Genomic DNA, 16,035 nt, shown 5'->3' on the forward strand with positions numbered 1-16,035 from the left:
CAACATCAAAATTGAAAGGAATTTTAAAGGAATTTACAATGTTTCACGGGTTTTTTTGTGTAATAATTTATTGAGTATTTTGGATGTAATTTTGGAACGGTTTTACAATTTATTTACTGTTTCCAAACATCTGTTGGATCGTTTTTTTAATGATGGATAATTGTGGAACCCCAAAAAAGGAGGAACGAATTCAACACATTATGAGAAACACTCACACGTTCTTGGAAAAAAATAAAAAAAAAAAATCATTGAAAATCATTTACCTTTTAATCCTGTTAATTGTCAATCATGTTGATTAGAAATTGCCATCAAAATGAATGAAGCTCAAAAGCAGAAATGTTTTCTATTTGAACCTAAACAAAATAATAATTCAATTTATTCATATAACTCTTCGTTGCACTTCAAGGGTTAAGCAAACTGCCCGAAAACAGTGCTCGCGCGACCACCAATTCGAGCAGCGCTTGCTCCACAAGCGCGCCAATTGCGTGCGCCCTGTTTGTAAACAAATCGTGTGCGTGTCCCGCTTCTGCCGTTCAGTCCAGGCACAAAAGCACCGCAAAAAATGGACCCCGGAGTGATTCGAAAGCTGGACGAGGTGGTCGTGAACCGTATCGCCGCCGGGGAGATCATACAGCGCCCCGCCAATGCGCTGAAAGAGATGATCGAAAACAGCCTGGACGCAAAGGCGACGAGCATCACAATTACGGTCAAAGCCGGCGGGCTGCGGTCACTCCAGATCCAGGACAATGGGACCGGCATAAGGCGCGAAGATCTCGGTATCGTTTGCGAGCGGTTCACCACCTCGAAGCTGCAATCGTTCGACGATCTGTCCTCGATCAGTACGTACGGATTTCGGGGCGAAGCGCTGGCCAGCATCAGCCACGTCGCTCATCTAACGATCGTCACGAAAACGAAGCACGAAAAGTGTGCCTACAAAGCGTGCTACGAGGACGGGAAGCTGAAGGGGGACATTAAACCGATCGCCGGCAACCAGGGCACACAGATCACGGTCGACGAGCTGTTCTACAATGTGCCGATGCGCAAGCAGGCGCTCAAAACGCCGAACGAAGAGTTTCAGCGCATCTCGGACGTGGTCAGCAGGTACGCGGTGCACAATCCGCACGCCTGCTTCATCTTGAAAAAGTTTGGCGAAACGGCCACCATCCGTACGCAGGCGAAGACGACGGTGGCGCACAATATTGGCGCAATCTATGGGGCCGGCATTGGGAAGGCGCTGGTACCGATCGAGCTGCGGGATGAGGTGATGCAGCTCACGGTCGAGGGGTACGTGACGAATGTGAACTTTTCGCTCAAGAAAGGCATCTCGCTGATGTTTATCAACCATCGGGCGGTTGAGTGCAGTGCGCTGAAGAAGGCGATCGATGCGATTTACGCAGTGTATCTGCCGAAGGGTAGCGCACCGTTCGTGTACCTTTCGCTGGAGCTAAACCCCCAGAACGTGGACGTGAATGTGCATCCGACCAAGCACGAGGTGCACTTCCTGCACGAGGAGGAAATTGTGGAGAAGGTGAAGCTGCTCGTGGAGAGGGCATTGTTGGGTGGGAATGCGGCACGGTCATACACGCAGGCGTTACTGCCAGGGGCCACACAACCGTTGGACAGTTCGAAAGTGAACGAATCGATGGTGGGAGGCGGTGATGAGAAGCCACGGTTGGATTACAAGTTTGTCCGCACGAGTCACAGTGTGCAAAAGTTGGAAAAGTTCTTTAACATAAGTGGAAGTGGAGCTGGAAGTAGCGCCGGTGGTGGTGTTCCAATGAAAGAAGAACCACAGGACGAGGTGGTTGAGCCAAAACTAACGCAACCATCACCATCGAGGAAGAAAAAAGTTGTAAAAAGGTCAGTAAACATAATAAAAGTCCTTATCTGGATCTAATCTTTCTCCTCCTTAAAACCATAGGGAAACACGACTTCATAGCATCCACACCCTGCGCCAGCAGGTAGAATCGGATGGGGATGAAAATCTGCGAAAAATATTCCGCGAGCTCACCTACGTCGGTACGATCGATCGGGAGCAAGTGCTCATCCAGTACGACACCAAGATGTACCTTTCAAAGGTGCAACCCATCGCGGAGGAACTGTTCTACCAGCTGTTGCTGTTTAACTTTGGAAACTTTGAGCGTCTTACCCTGTCCGAGCCGCTCGACCTCAAACGTCTGGTGCACGCGGGCTTGGATGATCCGGCCTCGGGCTACACCGAGGAAGACGGACCGGCCGACGAACTGGCGGACGTGATCGTACAAAAGCTCGTCTCAAAAGCGCCCGTCTTGAGGGAGTATTACAATCTCTCCATCCGGGAGGATGGTTTCCTCGAATCGTTACCTAAACTGCTCGACAACTACATTACCTCGCTCGTGTTTCTGCCCATGTACGTCATACGGCTCGCGACGGACGTCGAGTGGGAGGAGGAGCAGGAGTGCTTTCGTACCTTTAGCCGTGAAACGGCACACTTTTTCTCGCGCATTGCGCTCACGAAGCCGGAAAAGGAGTACCGGTGGGAGCTGGAGCACGTGCTTTACCCTGCCGTACGGAACTATCTCATACCGCCGAAGGAGATGGCGAAGAATGGTTCGCTACTGCAGCTGGCCAGCTTGCCGGAACTGTATCGGGTGTTTGAACGGTGTTAAGAACTACTCACACACACTCGCCGGGAGAGTTTGGGAGGCAAATAAATACTTTCTTATTGATTAACAGACAACAGGCTTTTCAGTTCGCTTTGGCGTACAGGTCGGGCTGCATGAACCGCTGTTCGCGGTCGTTGTTCTTGACGTGATTCTTCAGCATGTTCATCACCTCGTTGTCGTACTCTTTCGGCGTCGGCTTCACGCCCGTCGCCCAGTAGAAGATGTCCCAGTCGTTCGACGGCAGGTTGATCAGCTGATCGTACAGCTTCGTCTGGGCGGGGCTCATCTCCGCCAGATACTTGGCGGCGAACGTGCTGAGCAGCAGGCCGTTCTCGAGCATACCACGTTTGCGCGACTGATACAGTAGGCTGGATAGGAGGCGCGAGAGTGAGTTAGGGAGGAAAAACGAGATGGGCAGCCACCTTACCGTGACTTTTGCAGCTGCAGCGGTTCATTTTTCTTCTGCTTGTACTCGGGAATGGGGAGCGATTTGTCCTCCAGGTCAATCATCGGTGTCGGTGGACGGTAGCCACCGTCGGTCGAGTTGCAGACCGGTGCTCCGGTGGCGATAAACCGACCAGCCTGTCCATTCACCACCACCGCACGGTTAATGAAGCGCTAAAAGAAAATTGCGATTGTTATAATCAAGCAAATGATAAGAATTTTTGCACGGAAAATACTTACCAGAGCTGGAATGCGAAACATTGCGAAATTGCGTATCTTTTGCAGGTAAATATTATATAAACGAACCGTGCGTGTGCGGAGCGTCAGCGAGATAAACAAACATTTGACAGCTCGGCTGAGAGGAGCACGGATCGCTCCCCGTTGCGCAAAATGTGACATTTCGATGTCGGTGACAAAAATAACCCAAAAATTGGGTAATTTTTCACGAAAGGATTTTCAAGTAAATCCTCATTAATTAAATCATCTGCATTAAGGTAAACATTCATATTTTCAGAAAAGCCTTTTTATTTTGCATTGCATTAATAAGCAATGATCATTTGCAAATGTTCGCTCTTAGCAGCCGAGAAACGAACGAGCATGCGAGAAGGGTCTGCAAAACGTCACACAACCCGAGTCGGCCACCTGTCAGTTGTGTTTGTGGGGCGAGCTGGGAGCTGGGAAAGTTTGTTACGACGGAAGAAGGAAAACATTCACCCTTCGAACGTAAAGAAACCCAAAGTCTGGAAATATTTACAGCGTAAATTACACACACACACACACACAGGACGACGACCGCACAATCTCTGTTTCTCTGTGGTGTACAGGCATTTTACCCCGTTTTACCCGCACACAAATTAAGACGATGCTCAGCTGAAGTGTATCCTCGGTGAAGACGCAGCAGAAAGCACCAGAGTTCGAGGACGGACGGAAGACGGAGCAGTGCAGCGCGCAGTGTTTTGAATTGATTCCGTGCAATACATTCGTCTTGTCTTTGAGCTTACCCCGTGCACGGATGTGACTCATCGTGTTCCGGTTGGCGAACTGCTCCCCGATCAAGAAGCAAAGAAGGTTGTCTGCTTATCTAGCCCGCACAGGCAAGCACAACACGCAAACACAGAAACACTCGACCATGATCACGCTAGCCCGCAAGAAGAAAGAGTCGGGCAGTGGCGGCGGTGGAGGTGGCGGAAACGGAGGATCCACCACCGGAAGCACTGCTGGTGGCGGTGGCGCTGGCGGTGGTGGTCCGCTGTCCGATGCGCCGAAGCGGATATCCATCCGGGAGTTTCTGCTCGTGAAGGAGGTGCAGGAGCTGGAACAGAACCTGCCGATCACCTGCAAGGTGACGTTCCACGATCCGAACGTGCTGAGCGAGTTCACGCTAGTCATCAGTCCGAACGAAGGGTTTTGGTGCGGGGGTCGCTTCAAGTTTAGCATTCTCGTGCCGGAAGAGTACAACATGGCGGTAAGAGGGCTCTCGGGTTTTGGATGCCAAACACAGGGGAGATTAATGCCTAATTCCTTCCCATTGCAGCCACCGAAGGTGAAGTGTCTTACCAAGCTGTGGCACCCGAACATATCCGTCGAGGGAGACATCTGCCTTTCGCTGCTCCGGTTGAACTCGATCGACGGGCTCGGGTGGGCACCGACCCGCCGGCTCAAGGATGTCATCTGGGGTCTCAACTCACTCTTCACCGTACGTATTCACTGACATCACTATGGTGATGTCTTACCAACCATCAAAGCAAACCGTATTAATAACGCTTCCCCATTTTGTAGGACCTGCTAAACTTTGACGACCCGCTCAACATCGAAGCGGCGGAACAGTATTCCAAAGACAAGGAGCGCTTCCAGGCGAAGGTGCGCGAGTACGTGTCCGCATACGCGAGAAGATAATAATTCAAGACTTCCTCCACCACCATCATCACCCTTCCCTTTTCCATTCCCTTTCCCTTCCCTCCCCAAGAGACTGTAAACACCCTCCTGCCGATCCTGCCTCCGGACTCCGGGCCCTTTTTTGGGGGAGCAGAGACGAAAGAGAGAGGGATATAGAGAGAGAAGTGGGATAAAAACAGGAAGATTCGCCCTCCCACGAACCGTAGAGGATTGCCACACCTACACACAAGCATTAATATATACCCCTTTCTCACATAAGTACACACATATAGTCAAAGCAGAAGCATGTAAAGCATAACTTAATGCATAATCCCATTACAAACACAGAAACGTCCAAAGGACGATCCATTTTAGAGCTTAGAAAGGGCACGAACATTTGTTTCAAAGTGTAATTATACAGTAATAGCTAATAATAATAGTAGAAGAACACATATTTAACCGATTTGCTCAACCACACTCACAACAAAAAGTCTTCTAGAAAACGCAAAAGATACGCAATTTTATTACTTTTATCGTTTTTCCAGCATCAAGCAATGAAATGATACAATTCACGGTATGAAAGAAGAGCATTCTTCCCGTATCGTCGTTACGTTGTCTCTCTCTCTCTCTCAAATCTCTCTCTACATCTCTCTCTCTCTCACTTCCCCCATTAGAAAAAAGGGCAACTGATTCAGAATTGTAATTATATAATGATGCCGGTAATACTGATAATCGAATTTCGCATGTAAGTTTAGCAATGTCTAGTAAATAAAAGGAAACGTTTAAACAACGCTGTGACTCTGAGGAAACGAAACGAAACACGAAATTCCACCGCATTTTCAAGCATTTCTTTCCACGGAAAAGCGAAGAATGTAATGAAAGAAAACGCGCACTTGGCCATTTTGCAACAAGCAACGTTTGGGGTTTTTAAATGTTGCGGGCTTTTTTTTTACTCAACGTGCTTTCATCAACTCGCAAAAGTCAGAAATCTGTTATATTTTCATATTTTTAGTATCTTTCGTAGGGTTTTGTTTTGTATCTGTTTTTACATCTTCTTCTACGCTCTTTGCGTTAGTTTTTCGTTTGACTTTGTCGTCGCTGTGATATTTACCTTTTCTTTATCTCTCTCTGTTCATATCCTGCCCCTTCTTTCCATCGCATGTTGTTGTTTGATGATAAGTTAACTGTTTCTTTTTTGTTTTGCTTTCATGTTTTTCTTTCTTTAAGCTAAGATGTGAGTGTCTGCTTGTTTGGGTTTTGCATGAATATGTTACTGATTATACTGCTGTGATTCTATTTTAGCCGTCGATGCTGATGATGATGCTGCTGCTGCGGAATCGCCGAGCAAATTGAGAGAGGGTTGGAGTTGGGTGTATGGTGGGTTTGAATTTTCAACATTGTACAACATCTATTTCCTCTCTGTTTCTCTATCTCAGCGTACACACACAGAACGATTTATCGCCAATTTGGTGGAACAACTGGGGGGTGTTGTGGTAGGACTAGGAAAACCTGGTGGAGGAAGGATTTTGTTTTCGGATAGAAACCACATTTAAATATATATTTGTTAATTTCCGATCCGTTCTATATCTGTAAGGAGATTAATTTTGTGACTTTACATAACACGGCTGCTGGTTGCTTCCCATGATCCACTTCCGCGGAACGTTCATTTTCGACAGATTTTTTGTATTTTCTAAAAAGTTAAAGAGACAAGCCCTATTACAATCCTTCTTTGATAGACTCTTCATTGAAAGTAAACATAAGAAAAAGAAATAAAAAGAAAACAAAACAAATTTGAATGGTGTAAAAGGTGTGCGAGTTCAAATCCAGCTCCAACTCTCTCTTTCTGTTACCATCTAGTACAGTACAGTGCCCCACCAATAGATGGCGCGCGATACAAATTTCACGTTCTCAACTTTTCATCCGAAGGTTTCGAAACTGCGCATGAAAGGCAGTTTTAAAACCAAGAACATTTGATGAGCTTGAGAGAGTTAATCTGGATTTAAACTGCATTTTTTGTGTATTTTCGTCTCATTTCAAATTGGCCGTTATTGGTAATGGGGAAAGGGAGCCTCCCATGTGAACCACATCCGTACCAACACACACACACACGATCGGACACAACTTCTTTCACTAAATTCCACACACGCTCGCTCTCTCTCTCTTTCTCTCGCTTCATTTTGTTATTTTTGTGTTTAGCGCGGTCTTACAAAATAAGCGAAATCCTTATTCGAAAATTAAACCTACAAACGAAACATACACAACAAATATTAATAAATGAACATATTATACAGTACAGCGCGCACGCAGGTGTGGTGGTATTGTGTGTTATTTGCTAAAACGCGACTCTACTAACACACACACACGCGGCAGGATGAAGAATGTCAGCATGTGGTGCGCGCGGCACGTGTGGCAGACAGCAGCTTTTTGTTTTGCGTTAGCGCTTTTTGCACACTTTGTGAGGAAATTTACGCTCATTTCCAGCAGAGCATGATTGAGAGAAAAACTGTTTATACTAGGAGGGGCACATTTCTTCTCATTTGTTAAAGATGCATGGATTGTGTAGCATTGTGTGTGGGTGTGTGTCTGTGTATTTTAATTCAAAATCGGTTCAATGCGCGTGGTGCTTTTCGGCAATAATTAAGAATTACAAAATCATGTCCTTGGGAATCCTCTCTTTCACCTGTTTTTACTACAATCCTTCTCTAGTTATCTTTGATGGGAGGGGCGGAGGGGGTATACTGAATTCATTATAACAGCAACCAAACTAAGTAACTAATTGGAAACTATTTAGCTAAATGAAGAACCAGGAATACAATTGCCTCGTTTGTGTTTGTTCTCTTTTTTTCCTATGGATAATTCACTGCTTAGCTATGCCTCACCCTCCTCACTTCATTCTTTCTACTGTGGATTGTATTAAAGTGGTATTATTTCTGCGATTACTGTGAATATTGAGTAGGTTACAGCCATCCAAACACACAGCGTCGTTCGTGTCTAATGAGAAGAGCTCAATATGATTATTAAAATCGTCCTCCAGTGTGTGTCAGTGCGGTCAGCAACATATTTCCCGTTAACTGCTTATATCAACAAAATCAAACAAATTCACTTAAATCGGCTGCAAAGACTGTTCTGAATAATTTGAAAGATGATTCACGGTCCGCTGAAACTTGAAACGAAATTTGTGATTTCATGCCTAATCCACTTCTACGAGAATAATTCTAATTGGATTTTAATTAAGGCTCAAAATTCAAAGAAGACCCTGCACGTTACACATTTCACAAAGTAAAGTATCATTCTGCTGCAGTCTGAGGCTCTAGGGATTTCCCCATTGACCGTTTTGTGATATCCTTCTTGCTTTTAAAAACATTTCACACTACAAAACCACTTCCTTTTCTCTCTCTCACACACACACACACTACGATTCTGAGCAAATTCTGTCTGTGCCCTGTCTTGCCCTTTTCTTCCTTTCATTTACAACAACCGCACCCGACAAAAATGACAAAAAACCCGCAATTGAACTCCATTTAGCGCGCTCACAGACACACACACACACAGTCATTACATATCCGCAATGGTCTACATATTATTAATTATAATTATTATGTGTATCACTAATCCTACGGTAGCTATGAGAAAATAATTGTTTGTTTAGCCATCCTGCTTACTTCCATTCTGCTGCTTTCGATCTCTGCCACACTGCAACACTCTCTCTCTCTCTAGCTCTGTGTTTGTTTTTCTTTCCCTCTCGTCGGATAGCCTGCTAATTATTTCTCAGCGAATTAATGGTTGTATGGTATAGCTTGAGCGACCCCATTTACAGTCTTTGATTTTAGTACATCGTTCTCGTAGGACATGATGGTTTCCGTACCGTTCTCGTACACCCTGCCGGATGGGAAAAGTCAGAAAGTGCAAACGATTAAAAAAGGATCAATCAAAATGGAACGGGGAAGACGGGGAGGAGGAGGCACCAGACCCGCACACCGCACACTTACTTTTTCGTCATCAGCTTCTTGCCATTGATGAAGGTGGTCGAGGTGGAGGTACGCTTGACGGGACCGCCCCCACCGATGGTGTACTCGGACACGGAGCTCATGCCGCCCCGCGGTGCCCCGCTGAAGAAGTCATCCATCAGGCTGAAGCTCATCAGCGGCGTCATGAACGGTGACGAGATGACGTTTTGCGGGTGCGAGTGTCGCTGATGATGGTGATGATGGCCGTTGGTGGCGCCGTTTGCCCGCCGGCCGTGCTGGTGCACCGGTTGACTAACTGTTTGGTGGAAAGGGAGGGCGAGCGAGAGGAAGAGAGGACAATTATAATTAATTTCAGTTTTTTTTAAAACAAATGCCATCAACGCGGAGGATGTGAATGTGTGTGAGACTAAACATACTTCTAAACAACTCATCGAATGGTGATCCACCGAAAAACTCTCGGAACACATCCTCTGGGTCGCGGAATGTGAACGGGAAGCCGAAGAACTCGAAGTCGTCCATGCCGCTGCTACCGTTGTGCCGGCGGTGTCGCGTGCTCTGATGGTAGCGATCGGATCCATTGTTCATCAGCCCATCCTTGCCGTACTGATCGTAGATGCGTCGTTTCTTTTCTGTATTTGTAAAGAAAATGGGAAAGAAATATTATTAGAAGACATGAAACCAATTAAAAATATAACAAATGTGTGTTAATCAAAAGGAAACATGCTAAACTTTGCTTTCGAATTAGTGGCGCTTACAACCAGGCGGAAAGATCACAAAAAAGACTCTGTCTTCAAGAATTTGTAACGGCCAGCCTGTTCAACTTCTCTTCGATCAACTTCCGGACAACGTTAGTACAGAGCAATCACCTTGCAACACAGGATTAGTATCAATATCGGTAAGGGGAATCTTCAACGTAGAACAGGGGACAACACACAGAAGCATAATAACACGCGATCAGCACCCAATGGGGATGACGTTTGAATTGGGAATCGATGTAAGGACCATTTTTTCAAACACTCTCCCCGAATGAAAACACAACAGACACGCAGGAGCAGGAGGACAGCCAAAATGTCCAAGTTTAGCAACAGCAGCGCCCTCTCAGCAGTAGTAGTAGCGGTAGTATTTAGTAGTAGTAATGGTGGTAGTAAACAACTGTTGTATCGGTATTTTGCATGCGGAAACAACGCACACACGCGTATAAAATATGTACAAACTACAACACTCTACCAAAGAAGCGGAAAAACGGCGTCGTCTCAAAAAATCCTCTAAACGAAAACGTACGACTGCTGCTACCGCCATTCTCCCGGCCACCGGTCGACCCGTAGTACCGGCCACTGCCCGACCCGTAACGATGGTGATGGTAATGGTCGTAGCCTCCGTTGCGGCTGTAGTCGCGGTTGGTGAAGGCAGTGTAGCTGCCGGTGCTGCCGCCACCCGTACCGGTTGCACTTTTCCGCGTGCCCCGACTGTCGTAGATGTGTCGTTTGTATGCTAATGTGACGGAAAAACAAACCATAACCTCATGAACCTGTGTACCAACTCTTTTACTCTTTTCGAAAAGTGATTCCACACACCACACCACAAATGTAAATCGATTTGTCCATAAAACCCTAACCTTTTGTCATTTCAATTCTCGCGCCTTCACCACTTGGGATATAAGTATATAAGTCAAATCTGCACCACTCAGCTCTCACAGGCACAACTTACCATCGGACAGTACTTCGTAGGCTTCTGAAATTTCCTTAAACCGTCTGTTGGATTCTTCTGGATTGTCCATATTTTTGTCTGGATGCCATCGTAGGGCTAATTTTTTGTACCTAAAAAGAAGAAATTCAATCAATTGGCGGTTCAAGAAATTAGATAAATGTTTGCACACTTACGCTTTTTTTATTTCAGCCTCTGTCGCTGTTCTGGACACATCCAGAATTTTGTAATAGTCCACCATTTTTGCTGCGTGAGGATTAACGGGGTTTGGCCTAGACGGGGGGGCACGGTCGGTCTTTTACAGACACTTCTGCAATAAATTCGTTCTTCCTAGGCGCGTTTATTTCGCAGTCTTGCGGCACACAGAATCCAGCACCCTACTGTTCTTTGCGGCTATCTTTTAACGATAATGATGCATGTCTTCCAGTCGGACGCGGCGTAGTAGGAATAAAACTGGCAGAGCAATTTGTAGTGCTGGACCCGACGAAGAAGCTCTCAACGATGGATTTGGAGCTAAACGGAACTACTCGCTCGGACCTGGAGAAAAAAGAAAGACACAAAGAAACGAAAGCATGGGTTACTAGATTTGTTATTGGTGATGGAATATTTATGACAGCTAGGGTACTACGTATCCTAGTGACTTGATAAGATTGCCATATTCTATATGGTGGTTTGAGCCTTCTAATCGTGCCAATCCTATCAATAAGAAGCGTGTTTTTACCATTCGGATTTAAACTAACGGTAGAATCCTAATTTCAACAGCAAACAAATCTCATAATGAATGGCCCACAGTCACAACCTTCGAAGACGGTCGCGTGAGTCATCGCAGGCAGCAAACGTCAGAGAGCGCGCACACGCAACCACGACCATATGGTTGCGCGATATTCTCATTGAGGTTAGTGACACTCCGCCACCGACAGAGGTTTGCGGTATCGGAAACGCAGAAATTATACGCTTTTGCAGCATCCACCACCACCCACATACGCGTTAATGGGGGAGATGTTTGGGAGTTACTCCCAAAAAAAGACGTCACCCTCGCTCTCTTCCATTGACCGAATGGTGGTGGGGTGGTTCGTCGTCGGTCCAAAACCTGTCGAAACCTGACCCTGCACGCGTGCTTGTGTATGCCCATGACAATCGTTCACAATTATTCATAATCCGCTTTTGGAGGTGGTTGCAGCAGACCTTCGGGCAAGATCAACTGATGGAACTGTAACGTTTGACAGCCGATCAGAGCCACGTGTGTAGTTTCTAACAGTACATCACGAAATTTGTAGCATCATTCGTAGCGATGATATCTTCCTAGAATTAGGGTCAATGGTCAGTATCCGAAGAAATTCCAGCACCGTTAGCTTTACAAGTTCAGAGTCCGTCCGAAGGAAGACACGTGTTTGGTTATCGCTATCGACCATCCAATGTCTCTTCACACTATCAAAAGTCTCGTCTCCCCCATCAAAAGTCAGTGGTTAACACCCCCGCGGATGATTAATCCAACACATTGCGGTGGTGAAAGTTTTTCACCGTATGACACCTCTATTAAGATTCAGTCCTCCTCATTTGCCGACCAAATTTCGTCATCCGACTCGCACCGTTACTCCAATCGCTTCCCCGATTGAATTGTCTTTGGCTGTGGTGATCTTCTTCCCCACGTCACTACTACCTATCACAACAGTTTGATCAAAACCGCAAAGTCGTGAGATGACTCCCCACTTCCGTGCAATCAATATTGTGCACGTCACCGTTGGCCCTGTAGCCCCCCGCTGTGCCCCTTCTTAATCGAGATACCATCAAGAACACACAACGGGAGATATAGCTGCTGCTGCTGCTGCTACCGCTTCTACCGCGTGTCACGTTGTGACGTTTACCTTTCGGCAGTGACGGACATTAGCAGCAGTCATAATAAACACGATTTCAAAACCGGTATTTGCAACACAGGCTTGAAGTTCTGTATTGCACGAGGGAGGTAGTTCGTGATGTTGCAAGAACCTCCGCTGTGTTTGAGAGTGTTCTGCTTCAAGTATCCACACAGGTATATCGCTGGTACCAATGTCGAGCGTAAGTAATTAAAACACACACATCAGCAAACGAAATCTTACTTTCGTTTTTTACTTAATGAGGCCTCACAGGTTTACTCACGCACTGCACAGATTCACTTTCCAGTTTCGGCGAATATGCCACACACGCGAGAAATTCCCCCAGAAATTCCCACCCTAAATCAAATACGTTTGATCACTAACCGATTGCAGCTGGTGAGTCACTGCAGGTTCGTTAGTTTTGCACCTATGTCTTGAATTTGAACACTGACCACTACACTACTTACGCTCTCTATTGCTCTCTGCCACAGATTACAGTTCAACGGACGACGAGCTTTGCCAAACAGATCCATGAACCCTTCTTCCTCGCTACGAAAGACCTCATGGTTGACATCCGTTTGTGTACGCAACCCAGTATATTAGCTCCGCATTTGGCACAGAACTTTAAACACAGTTTTCACTTCACGCTCTCCTTATCAGTGTGTTACACAAACACCCGCAACTCGCTCTTATCAAAAGCAAGGGTAACACCGACGATAAGCAAACCGCCTCGCTCAGTACCCGTGTGTGTACAGTGGAGCCACGCTGCAACAGAGGGACACCACACAGCACTCATTAGCTGAGTCGATCGGTATCTCTCTTCGAATTGATTGTGGTAAAGAGAAGTGGTTACAATATGAACTCGCGTCGCTTCCCGGCCTGGTGAGATACTCCCACATACACTATGACCCAGACCTAGAGTACACCACAGCGTACACTCTCACAGCACACAGTTTGAATAAACACACAGCTGTGATCCCGGAGCCACGATAAGGGAGGAGGGTGCTATCTCTCACCACACACATTTGCGAAATGAATGCCTTCCTTGACTTGATCAATGTTGTTGTTGCTGATCTTTGTCTTTGGAGAGTTTTCATTTCTACTAACAACTCCAGTGTGTCTTTCAATCGTGCAAAGGGTGGCGGCGTGTTGATGGCGGCTTGTAGCGGTGGTGTGAGAGAAACTGGACGTGTTGTTGCGTCACACCGCGTCAGTGACATTGAAACACTTACCGCTGCAATCGCGTGCACGACCAACACACTGACTCGCAGTCAGTTTGAGCACAACCTAACAGATAATGGAAACAGCAAACCACCTTCACAACGCTCTATCAGTAGAGAAAATTATAGTTGTTGCAATGCCACACATTATTATAGTGAATTGGCTCTCTTCTAGGGTTCATACCACCACATCCGTCAGTAACTCGGGATGTGTGACCAACCCACAGCTGTTTGAATAATTGCACACCATTGGAACTCCGAGATCCCAATGCACCGATGAATCATCTTCGGGCGGTGTGTTTCCACTAACAAACAGGGAATTACAACTCGTTCGAAGGAGAAGCTTCTTACTCGTATGCAGCATAGTTTAAGCTCATGGAATGCTGCAGTACCTGCTGACTGTATATTGGCAGGATTGCTCATACAAGTCTACTGTATCTTTGCTGATGATGCATACAATATTCCTGGAGCAATCTCTTTCGTCTTCCAAAGCGCTCTAATACCCAGAAGCACTAAAGGTAAAGTATTTTCCTCCCCTTCCTTTCACATCTAATGATCTTTCCTACCCCCCCTTTGCTAAAGTCATTTTCTCCAACACATTACAAGAATGTGCCACTTTTCCCTTCAATCCAACCACCCTTTAGAGGCGGGAAAAGTTTAGATGGGAAACAAATGGGAGTTCAAATGTCACACCGCATACACTCTGCCTCGGAAAACACGTTTTAAGGCAACACTTTGTATTCACGCACACACACACGGATTGGGGCAGAACACACTTTCGTAAAAAGCCCATTTAACGCGCCTTTTTCGTGTACGGCGGGTTGGTGGTCGGTGCCCTGTGGTTGCCATTTTTAGCTTGTACCACACACCACCGCATATAGTTTCCGCAACTGTTATTGCTCACGATTAGCACGCAGCCGTTAGGAGGGGGTTTCTTTATGCTTAAGACAACCTCCGCCACCTCCTCCTCCCTACCGGCAATCGGTGTGCAAGATCGCGGTATGTTCACATGAAGCAATTGCTAAATGGCCACATGCGCGAAACAAATGTGTGCTGCCGCGCGCGCGAGTTCTGTTCGCGGTTTTCTCTGTGTGTGAAGGGACATATCGATACAAAGGGGACCTCCTCTACCTCTGTGTGAACGTCGGAGGGCGTCTCTTTATCGACAAAAGGAGTGGGAAAAGTGGGACGCGAATACAACCGACGCCGGATTCGGTATCCGATCCGAATGGATTAATGTGTTTTCGACGCGAGCGAAGGTGGTAAAGGTGAATTGCATGCATACACCCCGCTCCTTCCGCCAGCCCCTTTCCTTTGGGAGTCATTCACACACAGGGCGGAGGTGGTTGGGGAATTGCATGCACCAGCATCGTCTCGGTGCATTACTACCCCGTGCACATTCTTTCATGCTAAATTTTCAGCACTGGCCCCTCCGGGCGGACACATGTGTTGTTGTGGATGTATCTGAAATGCATAAAACCGTTTCACTTGAAGTCTAAAATGCAACGCGTTTCTCCTGTCCCCTCCGGGGTAGTGAGCGAGTATAATTCATGGAGGTGAAATTGTTACCTTTTTCTGTGTACAGTTAGCCCTTTTCATTGCATTGGTTCCGTAGAAAGCCTTCCAAACCAATGTCTTGATCTTATCGTCGGTTCATGGTAGGAGTTTCTCTGTTTCGACATTGAATGAATAACCTTTTAATGTCTAAATCCTTATGTTTCTTGAAAATTACCATCAAATTACCACAAAACCTTCACAAACAGCAACTAAAAATTAAAGATTGTGAAAGAAGTGATGCAACAGTGAAAATGACAAAGAAAAAGTTAACAAAATAACAAGCACACAACAGCACGGTTTCACGACTTCCATAGAGCTTCAACAGCTTCAAAAGGTACGCAATCTTTTATGCTATTGTCATTGCTTGTTGCAACACACTCTCTTCGCCCTCCAATTATGTTGCCGCGAGGGAAAAAATAGGGACACAATTGCGGCACTGAATGATACAGAGAGGGGGAGTAGTAGTAGTGGGTAGTAGGTCAGTAATTTCGTGTCAAACAATGCTACCACCACCGATATTAACTCGAGAGACTGTTGGAAGACTTCCTGCTGCACATTCTTACTATCTGCCAGCGCGTACAACATTTTACCGTGGGTCTGTCTTGTGCCCTTTCTTCTAAACGACGCATTCAAATATACCAAAAGGCATGGAGTTTTCGAGTCGTTTTATCAAACTTTACGCCCTAAAGCTCTGTGGTAAACCCTGTCAGAAAGAAGGGCGGCAAGGGATGGCGCGTAGTAGTATCCGCCCTCAATACGCAGTGTGTCC

General features: G+C 46.2%; 4 protein-coding genes across 19 annotated transcripts in view; 2 read left to right on the forward strand and 2 right to left on the reverse strand.

The window, feature by feature from the left end:
• The first annotated feature begins 440 nt into the window (after positions 1-440).
• Positions 441-2,716, forward strand: LOC120904762 (DNA mismatch repair protein Mlh1). Its single transcript, XM_040315076.1, has 2 exons — positions 441-1,860; positions 1,922-2,716. The coding sequence occupies exons 1-2, from the start codon at positions 563-565 to the stop codon at positions 2,646-2,648; spliced, it is 2,025 nt and encodes a 674-aa protein (XP_040171010.1). The 5' UTR covers positions 441-562; the 3' UTR covers positions 2,649-2,716.
• LOC120904768 (succinate dehydrogenase assembly factor 2, mitochondrial) lies at positions 2,678-3,446 on the reverse strand. The gene is made up of 3 exons (XM_040315101.1): positions 3,330-3,446; positions 3,073-3,263; positions 2,678-3,013 (listed from the first exon to the last, which is right to left on the reverse strand). Exons 1-3 carry the CDS (start codon positions 3,348-3,350, stop codon positions 2,728-2,730), a joined length of 498 nt encoding a protein of 165 aa, XP_040171035.1. The 5' UTR covers positions 3,351-3,446; the 3' UTR covers positions 2,678-2,727.
• A 275-nt stretch (positions 3,447-3,721) lies between these two features.
• On the forward strand, positions 3,722-5,790 carry LOC120904767 (NEDD8-conjugating enzyme UBE2F-like). The gene is made up of 3 exons (XM_040315100.1): positions 3,722-4,554; positions 4,624-4,785; positions 4,869-5,790. Exons 1-3 carry the CDS (start codon positions 4,219-4,221, stop codon positions 4,983-4,985), a joined length of 615 nt encoding a protein of 204 aa, XP_040171034.1. The 5' UTR covers positions 3,722-4,218; the 3' UTR covers positions 4,986-5,790.
• A 72-nt stretch (positions 5,791-5,862) lies between these two features.
• Positions 5,863-16,035, reverse strand: part of LOC120904766 (dnaJ homolog subfamily B member 6) — a 66,586-nt gene continuing 56,413 nt past the window's right edge. For 8 of the 16 annotated variants that reach the window (XM_040315093.1, XM_040315089.1, XM_040315091.1 and 5 more), the window contains 6 exons: positions 10,813-11,173; positions 10,640-10,749; positions 10,160-10,423; positions 9,349-9,561; positions 8,954-9,227; positions 8,167-8,843 (listed from right to left, as the gene is read on the reverse strand). In XM_040315093.1, coding sequence (XP_040171027.1) covers positions 8,741-8,843; positions 8,954-9,227; positions 9,349-9,561; positions 10,160-10,423; positions 10,640-10,749; positions 10,813-10,877 — 1,029 coding nt within the window. In that variant the 5' untranslated portion in view covers positions 10,878-11,173 and the 3' untranslated portion in view covers positions 8,167-8,740. Of the gene's footprint in view, positions 6,655-6,754; positions 7,205-8,166; positions 8,844-8,953; positions 9,228-9,348; positions 9,562-10,159; positions 10,424-10,639; positions 10,750-10,812; positions 11,174-12,873; positions 13,311-13,721; positions 13,819-16,035 lie in introns of those variants that run through there. The other 8 variants (XR_005739822.1, XR_005739820.1, XR_005739821.1 and 5 more) reach the window with 8 other exon arrangements.

This window comes from Anopheles arabiensis, chromosome 3, assembly GCF_016920715.1.
Source record: "Anopheles arabiensis isolate DONGOLA chromosome 3, AaraD3, whole genome shotgun sequence".
Lineage (NCBI taxonomy): Eukaryota > Metazoa > Arthropoda > Insecta > Diptera > Culicidae > Anopheles > Anopheles arabiensis.